At 44.3% G+C, this 19,742-nt stretch overlaps 2 protein-coding genes across 2 annotated transcripts in view; one reads left to right on the top strand and one right to left on the bottom strand.

Moving 5' to 3' along the window:
• FBXL5 (F-box and leucine rich repeat protein 5) overlaps positions 1-13,031 on the top strand; it is a 52,169-nt gene extending 39,138 nt beyond the window's left edge. The window contains exons 7-11 of the mRNA XM_056855506.1: positions 1,350-1,498; positions 1,622-1,704; positions 4,091-4,816; positions 5,350-5,498; positions 12,389-13,031. Coding sequence (XP_056711484.1) covers positions 1,350-1,498; positions 1,622-1,704; positions 4,091-4,816; positions 5,350-5,498; positions 12,389-12,465 — 1,184 coding nt within the window. The 3' untranslated portion in view covers positions 12,466-13,031. The remainder of the gene's footprint in view (positions 1-1,349; positions 1,499-1,621; positions 1,705-4,090; positions 4,817-5,349; positions 5,499-12,388) is intronic.
• Positions 13,032-14,489: 1,458 nt separating this feature from the next.
• CC2D2A (coiled-coil and C2 domain containing 2A) overlaps positions 14,490-19,742 on the bottom strand; it is a 124,905-nt gene continuing 119,652 nt past the window's right edge. Inside the window, exons 32-35 of the mRNA XM_056855114.1 lie at positions 19,346-19,468; positions 17,127-17,185; positions 16,026-16,203; positions 14,490-14,721 (exon numbers count right to left, since the gene is read on the bottom strand). Of these exons, the coding sequence (XP_056711092.1) occupies positions 14,533-14,721; positions 16,026-16,203; positions 17,127-17,185; positions 19,346-19,468 (549 nt within the window). The 3' untranslated portion in view covers positions 14,490-14,532. The remainder of the gene's footprint in view (positions 14,722-16,025; positions 16,204-17,126; positions 17,186-19,345; positions 19,469-19,742) is intronic.

Raw genomic sequence — 19,742 nt, forward strand, 5'->3', positions numbered from 1 at the left:
ATCTCTCTGCCCCCTTGGGGACAGCAGGTGGGTTATATGCGTACTGTTGATTAGGGCTGTTGATTCTGTTCATCCGAACCGAAAAAACAGCCGAATTTTCCGCAATTCGTTCCGCAATTCGGATGGAACTGAACTGAAAAAGGCGGGAAAACGACGCCCTGAATTCAGCAAATTCGGGGCGATTGCCGAATAAATTCGGCAGGTTCCTGCCTTTTTTCAGTCCCCCCCCCGCGCGCCTTCACGGGGCTTCCCTGAAGGCGCGCAGGGGGCTCTTTAAACAGATCTGCGCCTCCCAGCTGGAAGGCGCAGATCTGTTCCCCCCTCGCGCGCCTTCACGGGGCTTCCATGAAGGCGCGCAGGGGGCACTTTAAACAGATCTGCGCCTCCCAGCTGGAAGCCGCAGATCTGTTTAAAGAGCTCCCCACGCGCCTTCATGGAAGCCCTGTGAAGGCGCGCAGGGGGGCTCGGCCGAATTTCCCCCGAACTCCGGATCTCGTGCCGAATTTCGCGGATCCGAAGCGTGGGAGTTCGGACTTCGGCACGTCCCGAATTTAAAAGGGGCGAATTTTGCCGAAGCCGAACTTTAACGAATTTTTTTTCAACAGCCCTACTGTTGATGGCTTCCCACTGACTCCATCCACACATGTAAAAGCAGCAGGGTGTGTTTAACCCTCTCCTTTCCAGTCATGTCAGAGGAGGCAGGCCTCTGGCCAACCACCTTGAGTCCTCAAGTGCACTTTACTGCTTCATGCTCAGGATATGAAAATATGTGGATCTGGTCTCTGCTGACATCACCTGGAGCAGTTTTTGCCAAATGCTGTATGGTTCCCAGTTATTCCTCTCCATACCCCATCCCAACTCCGTGACCATTTGGGTTGGTTTTGTAGCTGGAGGTGCCACAGTGCTGATCTATTTTTCTAAGGTGATGTGGGCCTCGTATTCTCATTTACTACGTAGGTGACCCTGTTCATCCACACACATTCCGGAATCTGAGCCACACCTACAGTATGTGTTAGATGCTTGATTGTCTGTGTCTCTTGGCAACACATACAGGTAGAAATACCACCTCTGGAACGTGTTCCTTTCAACCATGTTGGGTGGGGTGGGGGTTGATTTTAATGGTTTTAAATTGTGATTTTGTCGTGTATGTTTTCGATTGTTAGCTGCCTTGATGGCCCTTGTAAATAAACAAATATATTGGAAATAAACAAATATATTGGAAATCTCAAGGAACTAATTACAGGGTACTAATTCCATTGTCACAGGTATAGCAACAATTATTGACTACTCACACAAGTACATATCTTTGCAGTGTATTAAAATAAATCTGTCTTCTGTTTCTTTTAAAGAAGAAAACTCAGAGGAATCCTTGGCTATCAGCATTATTCAGAAAGAGAAGGCTGTGTTGCAGGGTGTCATTCATAATGTTCTCCCCCGTGTCGGCACCTCAGTGAAGACGATGGGGCTGGCATTCAGTTCAGCTGTGTCTAACAAAATGGTACGAGTAAATCTGCAGTCTGAACAGTAATATTTAGTTCTGTTTCAGTTTGTTTGCCGCTGTTGTCACTTCTTTAATGCAGCCTTCTTGAGTGATCCTTCTTTTTTATTTACAAAATCCTAGGTCAGACAGATTTTAGAACTTTGTCCCAACTTGGAACATCTTGATCTCACTCAAACTGATATTTCTGACTCTGCATTTGAAAGGTTGGTAACCTTTTGCTTGTATTTCTTGCTCAGCTAGAAGTAAAACCAGTAGCACATTAATTAGTATTTTACCACTCAGGTAATGTTTAAAGCGTCTGCTCCGTCACAAAGTTAAGTGATTGTGAAATAGGCCAGCAATACAAGGGTTTAGAGGGCATTCTGAATAATCATGCCATTCTCTGTAATCACATGGGTGTAACTCTTTCCTGGAATTACATAGCAGCAAAGCAGCCATTGAGGAGTTGACAGCCACACCCCATAGCATATGAATGCTAAGTCTCAAATTCAGAAACTGTGGACAGTGCATTATTTGTGACAGTGCACTGAGTGCTATCTAGGACAAGTATTGTGAGAGATTATTGAAGCATACTCTTGCAGGGCAAGGCCTGCAAACCTTGCCGGTGGCCTTAGATGGACAGTATAATTACTCAGTCTATGTGGACACAAGAAAAAGAATGCGATCCTGGTACTGCAGGTAATACAGGACAAATGAACTGTGAGCAACCTCTCTCAAAAATGAAGGACTCACTGCTGCAAGCACAGCCACTTACCACCTGATATAGCTTTCTTTCTTGACGCAGCTTCAACAAAACAGAATTGATTCAGAGAACTATGGCATGCAGAAACTTTCCCTGTGACTTTTAACTCTGCCGTACTCTGTATGCCATCCCTGCAAACCAGCTGTGCTTAATAATGTTGAGCATTTGTGAGACCAAAGGATTCCGTGCAAATTCAAAACTTTCATCTCCTAAAAGGTTCTTCTCTCAAAATTCGAATTCTGTGATTTGTCCTGTTCTCTCCAGGATTTTTTCCTCATAGTAAATGAGCTAAAGAGTCTTCCTTCATAGCTAAAGAGCCTTCCTTCAGTGGGTGCGTGCTGTGCATGACACTTGAGTTGTCAGAATGGAGCAGTAGCAGGGAATTGGCCCTCTTCCCTGTTACGTGGACAGAAAGGGTGGAATGCTGCACGCCTTGTGCCATATTCCCCTTGCCCTGGGAAAAGAGGGGAGGCTGTTCAGGGCTGTCCTTTTTCATTATGTTTGGCTACTGCTGCTTTGAACTGTTGAGCCAGACATCCACCCACAACAGAAGAGGCTTGGATTACTCAGCAAGGCCTTGTGGCTGAATGCTACTGTGATGCACACAGTGATTTAAACCTTGCTGGACGCACACAGTGCCAGGAGTTGCAGTTCTGTGTTTGTCACTATGATGGAGAGACTTATTTTGAACAATATGATGGTTAGATTTATTTGGCACTGAAGAGGCTTTTTGAAATACAACTTAAAAATAGTTTTATTTTTCTCTTCGTGGGATTTAAAAGTCAAGTTAGCAATTCTTCGTAATAGGAAATGTAGATTGTAACAAAATAACAGAACTGGGATGGTTAAGTTCAAGTGATATATTGAACCTCCTAATGTATCAGTGTGGTTCACATACAAGTGTTTAAATCTTTATTTTCTACTGAGAGTGTTTTATCTTGGCTGTCTCTGGCTTTTTCCTTAAACTTAAGCTTCTTTTACACTTTCTTAAACTTAACCACTGTGAAAAAGAAAGACGCTTATGTAGTGTAGGAGTTAGGAACATTAACATACTTCCTCGGTTTCTCTCTCACACTGGCCTGGGATTACTTGACTGACAAGAGGTATTTCTCATTAAACTCTAAGGAATCACTCTATAAACCTTAGACCTATTTTCCGTACATAACTGGTTATGGATCCTGTCCTGATGCAAAAATCCAAAATGTGTAACTTTTTCGCTTCTGAGGAGAATCCTCCACCAGAAAGTTTACAGCTCACACAGCTGTTTCCAAGTTGTCTGATAACTTCTGTTTCAGTCAACTGTCAGTTCTTAACTGCCACTCTCAGAATTCTTTTCAAACTTCCTGTCAATCAAGGGGGTTTATGACCAGGACAACTCTTTAGAATGCAACTGTCCATCACAGTTACTCTTACCAGATACTATCAATATGGTCTCACACCCTACAAATGCAGCTGCATTTGTAGGGTGTGAGACCATATTGATAGTGAAGGGCATCAAGGAGGCCGATGTCCAGAAGGATGGGGAAATCTGTGTATCACAGTTCCTGATTCCTGTGACAGCATCGTATTCCAAGGGAAATACGACTCGTCCACACAATCCCTTCTTATAACCTGATAACACTACTTCTTTGCCAGGTGGACAGTTTTCACCGATTAAACTAGCATTCACACTTAAGTGAGTCATAGCCAGACATGAGAGGCATGGTTCCTGATTCCTTAGTAGTGGTGTTTCAGTGTTGATAAACAGTTACGTTTAGGGATTGAATAATGATGAATTTGAGTATTGTTTCTCTGCTGTTTGGGGTGAATACCCATCATTTAATGAACACTTGATATTTTATTTTCAGTTGGTCTTGGGTTGGTTGTTGTCAGACTCTCCGGCATCTTGATTTGTCTGGGTGTGAAAGAATTACAGATGTGGCCATAGAAAAGATTTCCAGAGCCCTGGGGATTTTGTCATCCCACAAAGCAGTATCTCAGAAAAGTTGTCGAAACAGGGGTGGAAAAACAATGTGGAAAAGCAAAGATATCACCTTGCAGGCCAGTAAAAAGGACTGTGGCTTGCATGGTATTACAAATGAAAACGTGATTAAGGAAGAAGGGAACGAAAGCCATTGGAATGCAACTGTCGGCTCAGATGGCTTCAACTCTGCCTATATCTGGATGTTAGATGCAGAAGATCTAGCTGATATTGAAGATGCTGCAGAGTGGAAGCACAGAAATATCGAGAGTGTTTGCGTTGTGGAGCCTGCATCCAGTTTCACCTGTTCAGCCTCATGTTGCGGCAAAGACATTTTCGGACTAAGGACTAGCATCTGCTGGCAGCAGCACTGCACTTCTGCTGCCTTGACCTACTGTGGTCACACTTTCTGTTGTGCTGGGACAGCGTTAAGGACTCTTCAGGCACTCCCGGGCTCCTCTGTGCTATCTAAACAGGCACCAAGGACTAGTAGACAGACAGAGAAGAAAGACTTGGCATCCTTTGGGAGTGCAAAATCAGACCAAGAGATGGCACGGATTCTGCAGTTCCTCAGTCTGTCAGGGTGTTATCAGATAACAGACCGTGGTCTCAGGTATGTAGCCCCTCTGTAGCTCTGGCGGGAGTCTACGAACACACGGCTTTTAAAAAACTTCAGCGCTCAAGTTCATACTGTTCTTTTTAAACTTAACACCCTCTTAAAAAGGTAAAGGGAGTCCCCTGTGCAAGCACCAGGTCATTACTGACCCATGGGGTGATGTCACATCTTGACATTTACTAGGCAGACTGTGTTTATGGGGTGGTTTGCCATTGCCTTCCCCAGTCATCTACACTTCACCCCCAGTAAGCTGGGTACTCATTTTACCAACCTCAGAAGGATGGAAGGCTGGGTCAACCTTGAGCCGGCTACCTGAAACCGACTTCCATCGGGATCAAACTCAGGTCGTGAGCAGAGCTTTTGACTGCAGTACTGCAGCTTACCACTCTGCGCCACGGAGCTCCTTAACACCCTGTTATCATTCCTTAAATCTCTTATTCCACTCCCCTGCTGCAGGCAGTAGCTGGCCTTGTGAGCAGGGCAGAAGTCTTCTGAGGGTGCCTTCACCTGTGCTTGTTTTCTGTTCCCAGGATGCTGGCTCGGGGAGGAGGGCTTCCTCATCTAGAACACCTCAATCTCTCTGGTTGTCTTACTGTAACTGGTGCGGGCCTGCAGCATTTGGTCTCGGTGTGTCCTTCTCTGAATGATGAACACTTTTACTACTGTGACAACATTAACGGTAATGTCTTTTGAATGAAGTCCTTTTTTAATCTGGTGAGAGCTGATGTTTAACTGAGTATTGTCATACTTCAAAGCCATTTTGCTTTTAGGCTCTTGGATGTGTAATATGGCCCTGTAGTTGCTAAAGCTTAACACTTCTGTTAGGATACAAAGCTTTTTAAAACATGCTAAGCCAAGTACTTTTAAGGTAACATACTTGTGATGAATAAACTAGAATTCAATTCGTTAAATAGGCTGGATAGATTATTTTAGTAGCTCCACCTCTTGCTTGCTGTGTTTTTTCCAGTTATATGATAACTTGTAACATTTTTGTGAAGATTTTCATTGGTTTATAGCAGACTGTATCAGTCAAAGTGTGAATGTGGGATTGATAAGATACTCAGCTTTCAGTATGACAACCTAGTCAGAAGTGACCGTAGGGTACAAAAGCGTTAGCCTATTAAGAAATAAATCTTCAAGTCCAGTAGCTGAATCTCCTAAGCAGGAGCCAAGTTCTCTGAGATTCTTCTTGGCACCAGTGCTTTCGATTGGGGGTGGGTGGGGGTGTCGGTGCCTCAGCATCACCCTGGTGAAAAGTGCAGGCTTTCTTTTCACAGAAGGGAAACTATGATCTTGCATGGTTTCACGGCACCTCTGTTGCTCAGCATCATTAGCCGTTTCCCCGGATGTTGCCTTCAGGTGTAGTGTTGAGACTACCTCTTAAGTCATCATGAGGCTTCTGATCACCAAGCTGCTGACAGTGGTGAGGAGCTTGCCTAGAAAATAGTTTGTAGAAAAGTGTGATATTTAAAAACTGGAATGGCTTGAATTTTCATGGTTGCTGTTTGGCCAAAGTGCCGACTAGAGAGACAGGAACTGTAGTCTGTTTCTTTGGCTATTCGTGGTGTCCTGACTCCATCTCTTACCATGAATGACCTGTGGATTTTGGTGCTGATGAGGCCACTGCAACAAACCAAATAATTCCTTTTTGAAGACTTCCCCCACCCCCCGGCCAGGAAGCTTTGCCTGCTTTGGGCAAAAGAGACTGTCCTGATTGTCTCAGTGGGGCCGTGCCTGTTTGCCACAAGGTTATTCTAGCACTGGAGAAGAGGGAGGGCAGCAGTGAGGGGTAGACTTCATACCACAGGGATAAATGTGGAAGTCCTATTTCATATATGTGTAGGTGACAGAATGTCAGTTATGAAAATAACTTTGCCTTGGCTAATGCTTGGATAAATTGTAACTGCTTTGCTGGTATCATCTTTGTTAAGAGTGGATTGTGAAGACTTGCTATAAAGGATAGCTGCTTACATAATCTCACTTCTCAAAATGTAAGTATAGAATGGGGTCATGCCCATGGAATCTTGGCACAGGTCTTATCTTGATGTTACTTGCCTTTTGGATGCATCTGTCCTGTTCAGTCTTCCTGAGGGCCCGTGTGTACTGAAGCCCTCTTGTGCCCATGAGATGGCAGGAGAGCCTCCTTCCAGCAGTTGTCTTGCTCCTCTGTCTTGGAAATATGAGCCCAAAGCAAGAAAACAAAACAAAAAAATAATCAGGAAAAGGGAGGGCAGGAAAAACTATTTCTCCCCCCCCCCCCAAAAAACACACAACCCCAATAAACCAGGGGAAGCAAAATGGCTGGCAACAGGATCTCTCTCTCTCTCTCTCTCTGCTTTGAGCATAAAGGTACATTTGTTCCTGGGACTGTAGAGAGTTATGACTGGCAGAACGGGGCTCTCCGAGTAGTGACTGTCAGAACTCGAGAGCCTGCTCCAGGCCGAAATCTGTTCCAGGCCATAGGAGTTTTCAGTTCTTGGTGTCTTTCATTAAGATGATAATGTCAGTTAGGGAGAGGTCTTACGGTAGAGTATGTCAAGGCTTGTGGATTAACACAATACTCCTGGGAGGAATGCTGGATGTTTTGATACGGCCTCGACTGTTACTGGCCTCTGCTCTGCTGCACATCCCTTCTGCTAGCAGCAGATGAGGGGTGGATCTTCAGGGTGGGGGGGATCTGCAGGGTCACAGTGACTAGTAGTATCTTCTGCTAATACAGAAAAACAAGTGCTAATATAGAAAAACAGCTTACTACTGCTTGAGTGGCTTCAAAATAGCCAGCTAATTATTTTGTTGAGCAGCTGTGTCACAGTTTTAAACGGGCAGCCAGCTGAAGATGCTGGACCACGCATATATGCTGTTCAAGTCTGGCTGTTAGCGGAATCCTTCAGGAGTTTGGGATCCTTTTGGCATTGTTGAAGGACCTGGCGCTCCTTGGCTTTCTAGCTGTCTTAACCATAATGAATCATGACTAGATACCTGGTTTTTGAACACGTCCCTCTTGAAAAATAGCAGCTGATCAAATGGGCAGTGGGAGCAGGAGGGAGAGGCAGGGCTGCTTTCTGCTGGGTGAAATTTGGTCATAGCTCCAGTTTTTGGATGCTAAGAAGTGTGTGTTCACATGTCTCTCTTCTGCCCTTTTTACTTCTTTATCTTTCCGACGCCTTTTTCAATGGGAGCATTCCCCTCCACTTTGTTTTTCTGGTGACCAGAACTTACCATATCAGTGAATTTCATTTTTGCTTTGCAGTTTCAGTTTTGCAGTGTAGGTTTCCATCTTTTCCAATCCTCTGTGTGTTTGTTATTAGAAAAATAACCCTCTATGTATAACTGTACATTCCCATGTGTTTAGCACAAATTTTCAGTCATAATGCTTTGCTTACTGGATCTTTAACGCACAGCAAGTCGTTTCTTATGTGTGACAGTTGTACGGAGTTAAGCTGGAGCTCAAGGAAGCACAGCTGAGCTGGCTATCAATATTTCTTATTAGAAATCTGCTGGCATACTGGCAAATAATAAAACTGATATGAATGATTGTAAGACTCTGTGTCAATCCCCACCCCATGCTGGTCCTGGGGGGTGGCAGGGGAACACTCCCAGGATTAACTTGTGGGAGGATTGGAGTTCTCTTGGGGGTGGGGGTGGCAAAAAGATCATACCCCTTGCACATGTGGAAATCTACGCAGGATCCAAGCCTGTGTCCTTGCTTTAAAGGTTTTGTGATAGATACCTGGCCACCTTCATTTCTTTGGATAATGGGGGGTGAAGGGAGGATTAGCACTTGTATCTTCAATGGCTGCTGCACTCAGTCCAGTCTTCACATGGTGGTGGAAGGTCTTCCAGTGTCTCTGTAGAAGCACTGCTGGCCAGCGAGCCAGCCGTGCAGTGGCCTTTGGGGCTGGCTGTCAGGCCTACTTTCTGCTGAGACAGCCAGACTGTGTGTGTGTTATGATTCCGCCAGGTGCATCTCAAGGCCAAGCCTGGTAACTGCCAAATTCCTTTCCTCTGTGGGAACCGCTCTCGTAGAGGGGGTGGTTGCCATGGCTGCCTTCACTATCTGATATGAGCAATGCTCTTCCATATAGGCCTTTAGCCGTGCCTTTAGTTCTCATTCGTGCCAATTTACCTGTTAGCTCTGTTTACCTGTAGGTGTTCTAATAAATCAACTCTCTTTTGGACTACTCGCCTTTGGATGTTTATAGGATTACCACGGGGACAAGTGCTCACATTTTGGCACGAATCCCTCTCTATTTTTTACCTGCCTGGTTGGAGCCCTGGAGGGATCGCCGGGGTCTTGGATTGGAGCAGGGAACGTGTTCTCCGAGTGAATTGCCTGTGGCTGGAGCCCCGGAGGGTTCGCCTGGGTGGGAGTAGAGACAGCACACCCCGGGTAGAGGGTTTCTGGCCGAAACCCTGGAGAGTCCTGAACCTTGGTACCCTCTGTTGGGACTGTCGGACGAGTAACCCGACGGCCCTTCTCTGCTGAATGACATTCTTGCTGAGGCGCTGCGGACGGATGCAGAGATCAATCGCCTAATTGTACTTATTCGAGTTCAGTGGCGTCGCCTGGCTGACACGACCCTTTGGACGACCCCCGACACAGATCAAAGTGCCCAGCACGACCTCCGAACACTGGATAGTTTGTTGGAAGACGTTCGGCTGGCGCAGGAGGATTTAGCAGCCTTGACCCGCTTGTTAGCGGGATTAACTGTACGTGAGGCGCAACAGGAACCGGCAGCGGCCCCGATCCGCCTCGCTCCCCCCCGATCCATGGCGGGAGCATGGGCGGAAGAGGTCCTGATCTCAACCGTTCCTGATCCCAACTTGTGCTTGAAAGAAGCACGGGATGTAGCGGCCCGGACGGCCTTACTGTTTGTAGGACTGACCTCGGCCACGGCCACGGTAGCCGAACTCACGAAGCGATTAACCCCTGAGTTTGGAGCAGACGCTGCTGCTCTGGCAGTTCAGGTTCAACCATTGTTGGTTGAAAGATTCTAAAAGATTCCTCTGAACTCCTTCTGCTTCTGGAGCAAGAAGCCCTCCCGGTCGTCACCATGGCGATTGCCACTAAGCTCGAGGCCGACCAAGTGCTCGCTGACTGGAAGCAAGCCGAAGAACAGTTGCGGGCCATGGATGCGGCTGCAGCTTGAGCGTGGGCCGAGAAAGATGAGCAACGTTTGGCCGCCGCTCGAGGCCGCGCAACAACGGTCACGGACGTGCATCCCAAAGACAGCACAGGATTCGGGTTTATCCCCTCGTTTTCCCCGACTTATGGCCCGTCTCTCGATGTGCAATGCGCACGTCGGCTCGCAGGTCGCTTGATCGAGCCGGACTACTCGGATGAGGAGGACTTGTATGGTGAGGAACCCCACTGGGCTACTGATCTCCGGGTCAGCCAGTCCTGACGCACGGGGGGGGAACTGGGGAGAAAATGCGCCTCTTGCGGGGCCAGAACCGGGACTTGACTGATCGTGTGGCCCGTCTGCAGGACCAAATGGAGCTGCTACTTCGAGAAAATGAACCTTTACAACGAGCTCAAACTCCCCCAGTCCAACCGGGACAGCCAACTCAGCTGGCTCCACGACCACAATTTCTGCCGCTGAGGGCACCACTTCTCCCCCCTCCGGGACAACCAGCCCAACAGCCTCCAAGACATCCGCCTCAGCCGGTTCTGCCACCCCCAAAGCAGCCAGGTTTGCCGCCCCCAGGGCAACCGCCAGTGCTACCCCCAGTGCCCCCTCTCATACAGAGGAAAGGAATTTGGCAGTTACCAGGCTTGGCCTTGGGATGCACCTGGCGGAATCCTAACACACACACACACAGTCTGGCTGTCTCAGCAAAAAGTAGGCCTGACACTGGCTTTGATCTCAACTGGATCAGGTTCTTCCTGTCCAGCCTCATCCCTCTTGCAGTCCTGCGTGATTCAAACCTTTCCCTTGCACACTTACAACTCCTCCCAGTGTTCTCATTAGCCGTTCGTGTAAGTAGTAAACAAACTTTTCCAAGAGTAGAATAAGCTGTTGCAAAGCAAGTTTGCTGCTTGCTTATTCATGTTTTGAGGCTCTTTTGCTATTCAGGGTGTGTTCTTTCTAACCCAGAGATCCTAACTAGTTTTCATCTCCAAAATTTGACAAAGGAAGCAAACTTGATCAGAACGGCTTTTAAGTTGCAGAGGCTTCCTTGTCAGGGGTAGTTATTTACTTGCCGTGAAAATGGCTAGTTTGTATATATACAATTCATTATTTTTAATTTTTTTTGTCAGTGGCACAGGCCTTCCATTTAAGCTCGATTAGGATAGGGTCTGCAAACCTTGGCTTGATTTACAGGCCTGCCATTATTCTGTGGTCACCGTCAATCCCCTGCCTCCACTGAAACCTTACATGTAGACATCTTTGGAGAAAGGCAAGATCTTCTTGTGTGTGTCTTGTGGTTTGGTTGGAGAAATGGATGGGGACGTTCCTGTTGCTAGTAAGATCCTCCTGCTGTTCTTTACTTTTTTCCAAGTGAGTGGAGTTGAGTGACGTTTTAATGTGGGAAGGGGGTAAATTTGTAGATATCTGTACACTGCACTCTCAGAGGAACAGTGAGATCAAGTTTAAGTTATAGCAGCAGGAACCCACAGGCATTTCTGCTATCAGAAATAGACATCATTTTTTTCCAGCCGCTTTGTTCCGGCTCCAGCTGTTCCATGTGTGCTTCTTCCATCCCACCCTGGTTCAGGCAAACACTTCTGAACATGGTTGTGTTCCTCTGGGGTGATATATAGATGGGGGGGGGATCACATCTACTTATACCAGTGTAGTATTATACAAATGAAGCATTTACAATAATTTCCAAATTCCTGTTTTAGTGGCTTGCTTTCAGTTATGTTTAGTCTCAGTTCAACTATACCAACAGTTCAATTATACCAGACTTGCAGGAGGTAATTCTGGTCTCAGCTTGTCACGTACAGGTTGTTAGTAACAACTAGTCAGTTATCTGGCCAGCAAGCAGCTGTTCTTTAAAATTACACAAGTATGATCGGGCATCAAGGAAAAGGAGGGCTGATTTGATTTAATTCCATCTGCCTTTAATTCAAGAACAGTTTTGTACAGCTGAAATATTATCAGTAGGACGTTTAAGCTATATGGCTCTTGTGTTGCATCAAGCCATAAATAAGTGCAGTGATTTTATTAATGTAATGGATGAATCTAAAAAAATACTGGGAAATGGGAGGTAAGTTAGCACTAAGTAGTTTTTTACTGTGGGACCTGGTCCTTTTACAAGGCTGTGTGTTTTTGTTTGAGGTAGAAGTGGAGATCTACAGGTACTGACCCAAGCCTACACCTCAATTGTACCTCTGAGTTGATAGCAATGCCAAAGTGAATGTTTCTTGTGTGTGTAGCATCAGCTGGTCTCAATGCACTTTTGTTGGTAGCCCCCTTGCGTTCTGGAGTTTTGCTAGAACAAAAATTCAGGTTGGAACTTGTGCATATCAGTGAGGAAGATGTATTAAAATGTCACCTTCTGCTGTCCCAGATGAACCTGGTCCCTGTTTCCTCCTTTCACATTTATTCTGTCTTTATACAGGTCCTCATGCCGAAACCGCCAGCGGATGCCAGAACTTGCAGTGTGGTTTCCGAGCCTGCTGCCGCTCTGGTGAATGACCTGACTTCTTACCTTTCAGTCTACTTCATTAGCTCAGCAGGCTTTCTTTCATGCACTTTACTTACAGTTTGTATCTTGTGTTAACAGCAGTTCCCTTTTGGAGTGCGATTGGTAGGTCCTTTTTGCCCTGTAATTCAGAACCATATCAGCAAACTGTGTAGTGTCATGCCTTGCTCGCAGTGTGTCTCACTTTATTTGGAAGGCCGCGGGCTTGATTTTTATGCTGCGAAAAACTTACCAAAACTGTTTTGACACTCTTTCCTGATGTTTGGCACTTATACTTTTGATTTATTCTGTGCTAACTCTGTAAGATTCTTTAAGCTCACACCATAAATCCTACAGTGAATTTGAAATTCTGGGTCACGTTCACCTTTCAGTAGTGACTTTTCCCCCGACTTTCCAGATCCCAGAGTTGTCCTACTGTAAGATTAGGGAGATACCGTCTGTTGTTTGTTTAGCGCTGACTCTGTATTTTTGAGCTTGAAAACCCGTAAATGAAACATTCCCATCTGCATCAGAGTTTATTAGCATCTGGTATGTTAAAACACAGTAAGGACTGTGCAGTTTGGCCAATGACTGTGGGCTTCATGGAATATCTGCTTGTCTGACTGTAGTGGCGTAGCAACCACAAACCCCTGTATCACCTCCTATATAAACTCATTAAAGATGCTGAATTCTGAAAGGGATTTTCAAAAGTAATTTCTCAGCCATAAGAGCAACTGTAATAAATCAATAAATGCAGCTTTAAGGAATTTGCTGGTGATTTATTTGTTTCAAAGTGAGGAAAATGCAGTTGTATTTCAAACTAGCAATACTGGTTTGATTTGATAGCTTGAGCACATTTATTTCCACGTATTTGTCTGATAGCTTGGTTGGCACAGTGGAAGTTATTCAGGATACATAAAGTTGTACTAGCCAAACCCTCTTCAGAGAAACAGGCAACAATATCTTCCAATGAAGAAAAGTTGTTTTGATAAGGTTTTTTTTTTTTTTTGGCTCTGTGTTATTTGTTAACATAAATATTCCCTATTTTTTCCCCTATGGAGCAGTGCTTAACTAACTGGGTGAGCAGACAAGCCACACAACAGCCTCATGGAAATGAGAAGCTTCTTTAAATACAGGTAGAGTATCCCTTATCCGGACATCCCATACCCCAACTTATCCGATGCCCTTTGAGTCAGCATCCAGGCAGATCTGTGTTGCTCGCTTCCAATGTTTCCTCTCACCTAAAAAAGTAAAATATAGTGCACACTGCATCATAGGTGGAGACTGAAAGCCTGCTGTTGTTTGTTGTTGCTGTTGGTTAATAGCTGATACAGGTATTCTGGTGAGACAGGTACACCTTTGCTTTCTGATGGTTCAATGTACACAATTATTAAACATATTGTTTACAATTACGTTCAGGCTATGGGTATATAAAAAATAAATGAATTTGGGACCCATCCTTAAGATATCTCATTATGTCTATGCAAAAATTCCAAAATGTTCTAATATATGAAAACATTTGAAATTGGACCATTTCTGGTCCCAAGCAGTCCAGATAAGAGATACTCAACCTGTACTTCTCTGTGTCCAATTCAATGTAGAAAACTAGCATGCTGTGTAGCTGCTTCCATTTTCCTCCCCTTGCTGGAAAAAAACCCCCTGAGTAGATGGGCTAGCAGTACTGATAAAGCACATGGCTTCGGAAGGCTTAGTTCGAAGTTGGAATTGCTAATGCAGCAGTTCAGGACTGGAGCCCAGTAGAGCTTTGGATAGGCTGATGTGTACTTCCTCTTCATGAAAAGCTGGGAGCAGTGGCATTTCCAGTGTTTGAAACCTGTTAGTCATTGCTGAATAGCAACCCTTGTAGGCAAACATTGATACTGATTTAAATGTGTGGCCTTTTATCTTTAATGTATAAAAGTAAAGTACAAAATTAGAATCCATCACAATGTAAAGGGGTACAAGGAATGTTACCTTACAATTCTTAAGAATGCAAACACTAAAAGAAGGTAAAATTTCAATTATCTGTGCCCATTCTTTGATGGGAAGAGCTCAAGAATGAGGGTTTATTCAGTCAACTTTTATCTGTTGCGGACTAATGAGGCAACATACACCCACACTGATAGAACATTTTTAGGGTAAGCATGAACATACACTGCTAATGCAAATTCTATATTCGGGACATCAATGTTGTGTACTCCAGTAGTATAGACTGCTTCAATTAATGGGCTGACTTCTGAAAATGGCATGTGAATAGGAAATCCTGAAACCTGGAAGAAGGAAAACAATAGTTAAGGATTTAAGTCCATAAAGCTGTATTACATTCCAACATAGTCAAGAAGATCCTAACCCCCAGGACCCAGCTGTAACATGTTGCTTGATTCTCAAATGAGGTCCTTGGAAGTAAGCCCCAAGCCTGAAAGTGTTTTGCTTTCTCCAATTTGTTCCTAGAATACAGTACTGCAGTACTTTTTTGGATAGCTACTAACAATACTGCCAGTATAATGGCTCATCTGTCTTCATGGAGATCACTGATGGTGCAAGACTTGTGGAAGTCAACTGTTGGGTTTCCATTGTACTCCTAGTAATTGTTCTATTTTTTCTTAGTATCCTTACTTCAATTACCTTCCTTCATGGAGTAAGCTCTTTTGATCTGTTTATAGCATCTCTGTAGCCAAAAAAGAAAGCTAGGTAATGCTGTCTTAAGTCTTTTTTGTTTGTGAGGTGCAAAAGAAATCACCAACTTGCTCCCCCAAAACCGATCACTTCCCATTAGTTAGTTCTCCCAGAAGTGGGCAATTCACTGCCACATTCTTTAGAACTCCAGAACATAGGTATTTCTGTGGAGCCGTACAGGGACTAGGGTGGCGTATTTTTGCATGTGAGTGTCCAGGAGTTACAGGCACAGATGTTTCAACCCATATAGACTTTTCAGGATCATTTGAGCTAATGTAGTTCAGGCTAGGGAAAAGTTTTAGCTAGCTTTGTGTTTGGAATTATGTTTTATTCCCTTCAGCCTTCCATGGATTTCCTGGTGCATCAATTTCCCAATAAAACTGTTCTCTTCCCTGGAACCAGAGTCTGCTGCTTCTGTTTTGCTAAGTATGTTGGTATAACTTAAGCTTCTCTCTGTACACACATTTTGATGTGAAGAACAACTTGACAGAAACATTTTCCTGTCTTCTGACTTAAAACCTTGGATACAGGACAGTGACATAAAGATCCCTCCACTGCTTTAGTGCAGAAGCTAGCCAAGGAAAGAAGGGGTTATGGGATGTTCTCCCATCTCTCTCGCAACAAATGAAAGAGCAGGTTGTACTTGGGTCTCTGAAATGTCAGTAGCCAGACAGTGGGTTGGAGCCCACAGGTCTGCTCCACTAACAGTGGTATGATGACTTTCCCTTGTGGCAAGATGATTTCCCCTTGGTCCACAAGCAAGCCATTCTGGCTGCCTTAATCACCAGTTGACTGAAAATGCTTAGCCATGCAAGGAACCTTTAAGAACCTTAACAGCGTTAATTGAGTTAATGCATGTTCCATTAGACCGCCTGGATATAAAAGCTTGGTACAGTACCCTGTAGTCTCCCAGCTGTTTTTGTAATTCTGCCTGATGGTCATCTTCTACATCTTTGCCCTGATTCTTTTCCAGCAGAGGCAAGAAATGCCTAAGGGCTGAGGTACAGTATCTGTTCCACCGTGTCAAGTTTCTGGGTCTCCAGTCCATGATCTTCTCTTTCAAAATCTTCTCAAGTCTGCAATTAAAAAAATAAATAAAGCATTCAAATTTATAGCAACACAGGGTTCTTGCACATCTGAGAAATTTAGCAAGACTGGCTTTTTGTCTGTACGGCAGGACTTCAAATTCTAAGAGGACACTGCAGTAGAATTCCACACCAACACTCCTATCTTTCAGCAGTAACTAAGGGCATCTCCTTAGTCCTCCATTGCTTGCTTAGTTACATTTCTCACAAACTGCAGATGGGACAAACTTCTTCCTAGCTTACAAAATTGCAGATGATATGTGTGGTTAACAGCTCTGCTACACAAAAATTGCTTGTACACAGAATAACAAAGAAGGGTTTTAAGTGCCAGGATTTGTTGTAAAGGAAAACAATAATATAAATCCTACCTGTTGTTTTAAGAACTAAGCCTTGCTGTGTTTTTTTAATTAAAACCCCTCAAAACAGAGGAAATGCACTGGAAAGTAAGTTATTTGAATGCTTAAAAGTGTAAAGCACCGGGTCATCACTGACCCATGGGGTGATGTCACATCCTGACATTTACAAGGCAGACTATGTTTACAGGGTGGTTTGCCATTGCCTTCCCCAGTCATCTACGCTTTACCCCCAGCAATGGGTACTCATTTTTCCGACCTCAGAAGGATGGACGGCTGAGTCAATCTTGAGCTTGCTCCTGTCGGGATCGAACTCAGGTCGTGAGCAGAGCTTTTGACTGCAGTACTGCAGCTTACCACTCTGCGTCATGGGGCTCTATTTGAATGCTTAGAAGTAGTTTTTTAAAAGGTAGCTGGGGAACTTACTGTGGTGAATGAACTGAGAATAGCTATCAGCCTGCACATATTGGCTGGCAGACCTAATGTACAGCGAAACAGAATTGACACCTAACATACATACAATGCAATCTATATAATTGCAAATACATTAGACAAAGTTACCTGCCCTGAAGTTCTAGTGCAGCAGCCTTGTCCACGTGCTGGTAAAACACAGCTTCCGGCTAATGAAATAAGAACTAATTTGTCACAATTTGGCATTTAAGAAGGTGTACTATATATGATCCTTTTTTCGCATGCGATTGTTTATCTAAAATATTTTAACTTGCTTTCTGTATAAAAAGTTGAAAGGTTTACAAAAGCTTAGAACACCCAGCATCAAAAACAATTTAGAAACAACAGCAGGTAAAAAAAAACCCAAACCAAATAATCAGAGCTTCAACGATGAGGAAAAAAGGAGGGAAACCCCACCAAATCAACACAATGCTTCATGAAGCAGGGGTTTTACCTATCGCTTCAAAGGTGGGGTACCAAGCAAGCAGCTGTAGGAATGAAATTCTAAAGTCAGCCACAATTGAAACCCAGCTTTGGTTTCCACACACCTCTGAGTACACGACATGGGTTGTGCCTCACCTGACAGGCTTGTATGGAAGTAGGTCCCTCCACAGACCAGGGTATGCCTTTTGACCTGTACCCAGCACAACTGGGCAACCAGGGTCATCCTTTTAGACCTGGCAGGATGGGATGTGTGAACTTACACCGATCAGCTGCATTCTGAACCAATTTAAGTTGCTAGGTTGGTGTTTACACAAGGTAACACTCCACCGGACGTATTTTTTGAGATCTGCAGAATCACGTCCATAGCAAGTAACTAACACTGACATCCTAAGAACAGTGACATCCTTCCTGGGAGTAAGTCCCACAGAATAAACTTGAGTAGGATTCTGAGCAGACCTGCTTAGGATTGTCCTCTAAAGCACCGAATACCAAATTGACATGGCGTTGAAGTGGATCTTCACTCCCCGTCCCAATGTTTAACATGGCCCTCTACAAAGCCACTAAGGTTCTGTGGACCCTCCTAAACAATATGTCATACAGAGGCCACAACAAAGGGTGGTGGTGGAATGAAATCATGCCCTCCTCGTATGAATGGGGATAAAAGCTCATGCATGAGTGGGTAAGTTTGCCTAATTCTCCTTCCTGCTAGAGCTTCCTGGAGCAGCTGCGAGATTGTTCAGGAGTGTCTGCAGATCATCAGCATGGCACTGGAGATGCAGGGTGCAGCTGAGACCCATTGCCACAAACATCTGGAGGTGGGAGTAGGGATTCAATTCATTAGAATGATATTGCCAGGTGGAATTAAAGAAATACAAAGCTTGCATGTTGGTCTTGAATGTGCTATGGGTATATGTTACATGACAAGACAACTTGAGATTGGTTTCAGTATTGGTGTGCATTTTCCACTTTCCCAAGTAGTGAGAAGTTCAAGAGGAAGCAACTTATCCTTTGCACGAAAGATTGGTGGAGAGTTAAGGTAAGAAGACAGCAAATCCATTAACCCAGGACTAAGTGTGCCAGAGGAAATCCAACACGGGTAGCTTTTCAAGTTTTGCTGTTGATATGAATCACACATACACAACCCCAATACTGTGTCATCATTTTCCTGCAAAGTCCTTTCAGTACACATATTTAGTAGTGTTATACTGAGTTGCTGTAGATCATCTTCACATACAAAAGCTTCATATTTTTACACGTTACATTTGGTATATCCCTTGTGGAGAAAGCAGGAAAACCCTTCGCCATTGTGTCTCTTGAGAAGAGGAAGTTGATTTTTATAGCCGGTTTTCTCTACCTTTAAGGAGTCTCAAAGTGGCTTGCAACCGCCTGCCTTTCACCTTCCCGACACCTTGTGAGGTAAGTGGGGCTGAGAGAGTTTGGAGAACTGTGACTAGCCCCCAAGGTCACCCAGCAGGCTTCATGTGTAGGAGTGGGGAAACCAACCCGGTTCTCCAGATTACAGTCCTCCGTTCTTAACCACTACACCACACTGGCTCCTACTGCATTTTCTGTCAGCTTCAAATTTATCAGCATACTTTAACCAGAATACTGCCTTTTTTTTTTTTTTGCCAGCAAGAGACTCCAGGCTTATGGCATCAGAAGGGCTGTCTTAAATGGAGGAATAGGACAATATGATTCTATTAAACAACATAAATGTGTCGAAACAACTACATTAATGACTTATCTAAGATGGTTAAAGAAGTTTTTCTTCAGTACATTTCAATGGTATCACATATCTGTCCCATATTCTCTCACTTAAGAAGGTCGAGCAATTCAAAATACAGAGCAAATATTTTTTCTGTATTGATAACTAAATGCGCTGATACCTGCACACTGGAGAGGCCGGGAAATGGTAAACTTCTTGAAAAAAATGGTTTCCATAATTTGGGTTTGCTGACATCAAAATTTATCCTTAGTGGGGAATCGTATTGTTGAATATTGAACCAAATCTAAGAATGAATAACTTGGTTAGTTACTTAATCACAAATCAATTATGTTTATAATTGATCCAGAGGGTTACTGTCTTCATGCAAAGGCCTAAGATCAGTTGTGATGGATCACACCAATGGTCGATGCAGTCCAGCATCTGTTTTTACACAAAGGCCAACCAGATAGTATTGAAAAAGCCAGCAAGCACGTCACATGAAGCCAGTGCTACATCCCTCTTGTCCACACATTTCCGGTACATGGTTACTGCCTATGATTGGAGGTTCCATTTAGTTA

This window comes from Euleptes europaea, chromosome 9 (assembly GCF_029931775.1).
Source record: "Euleptes europaea isolate rEulEur1 chromosome 9, rEulEur1.hap1, whole genome shotgun sequence".
Classification (NCBI taxonomy): domain Eukaryota; kingdom Metazoa; phylum Chordata; class Lepidosauria; order Squamata; family Sphaerodactylidae; genus Euleptes; species Euleptes europaea.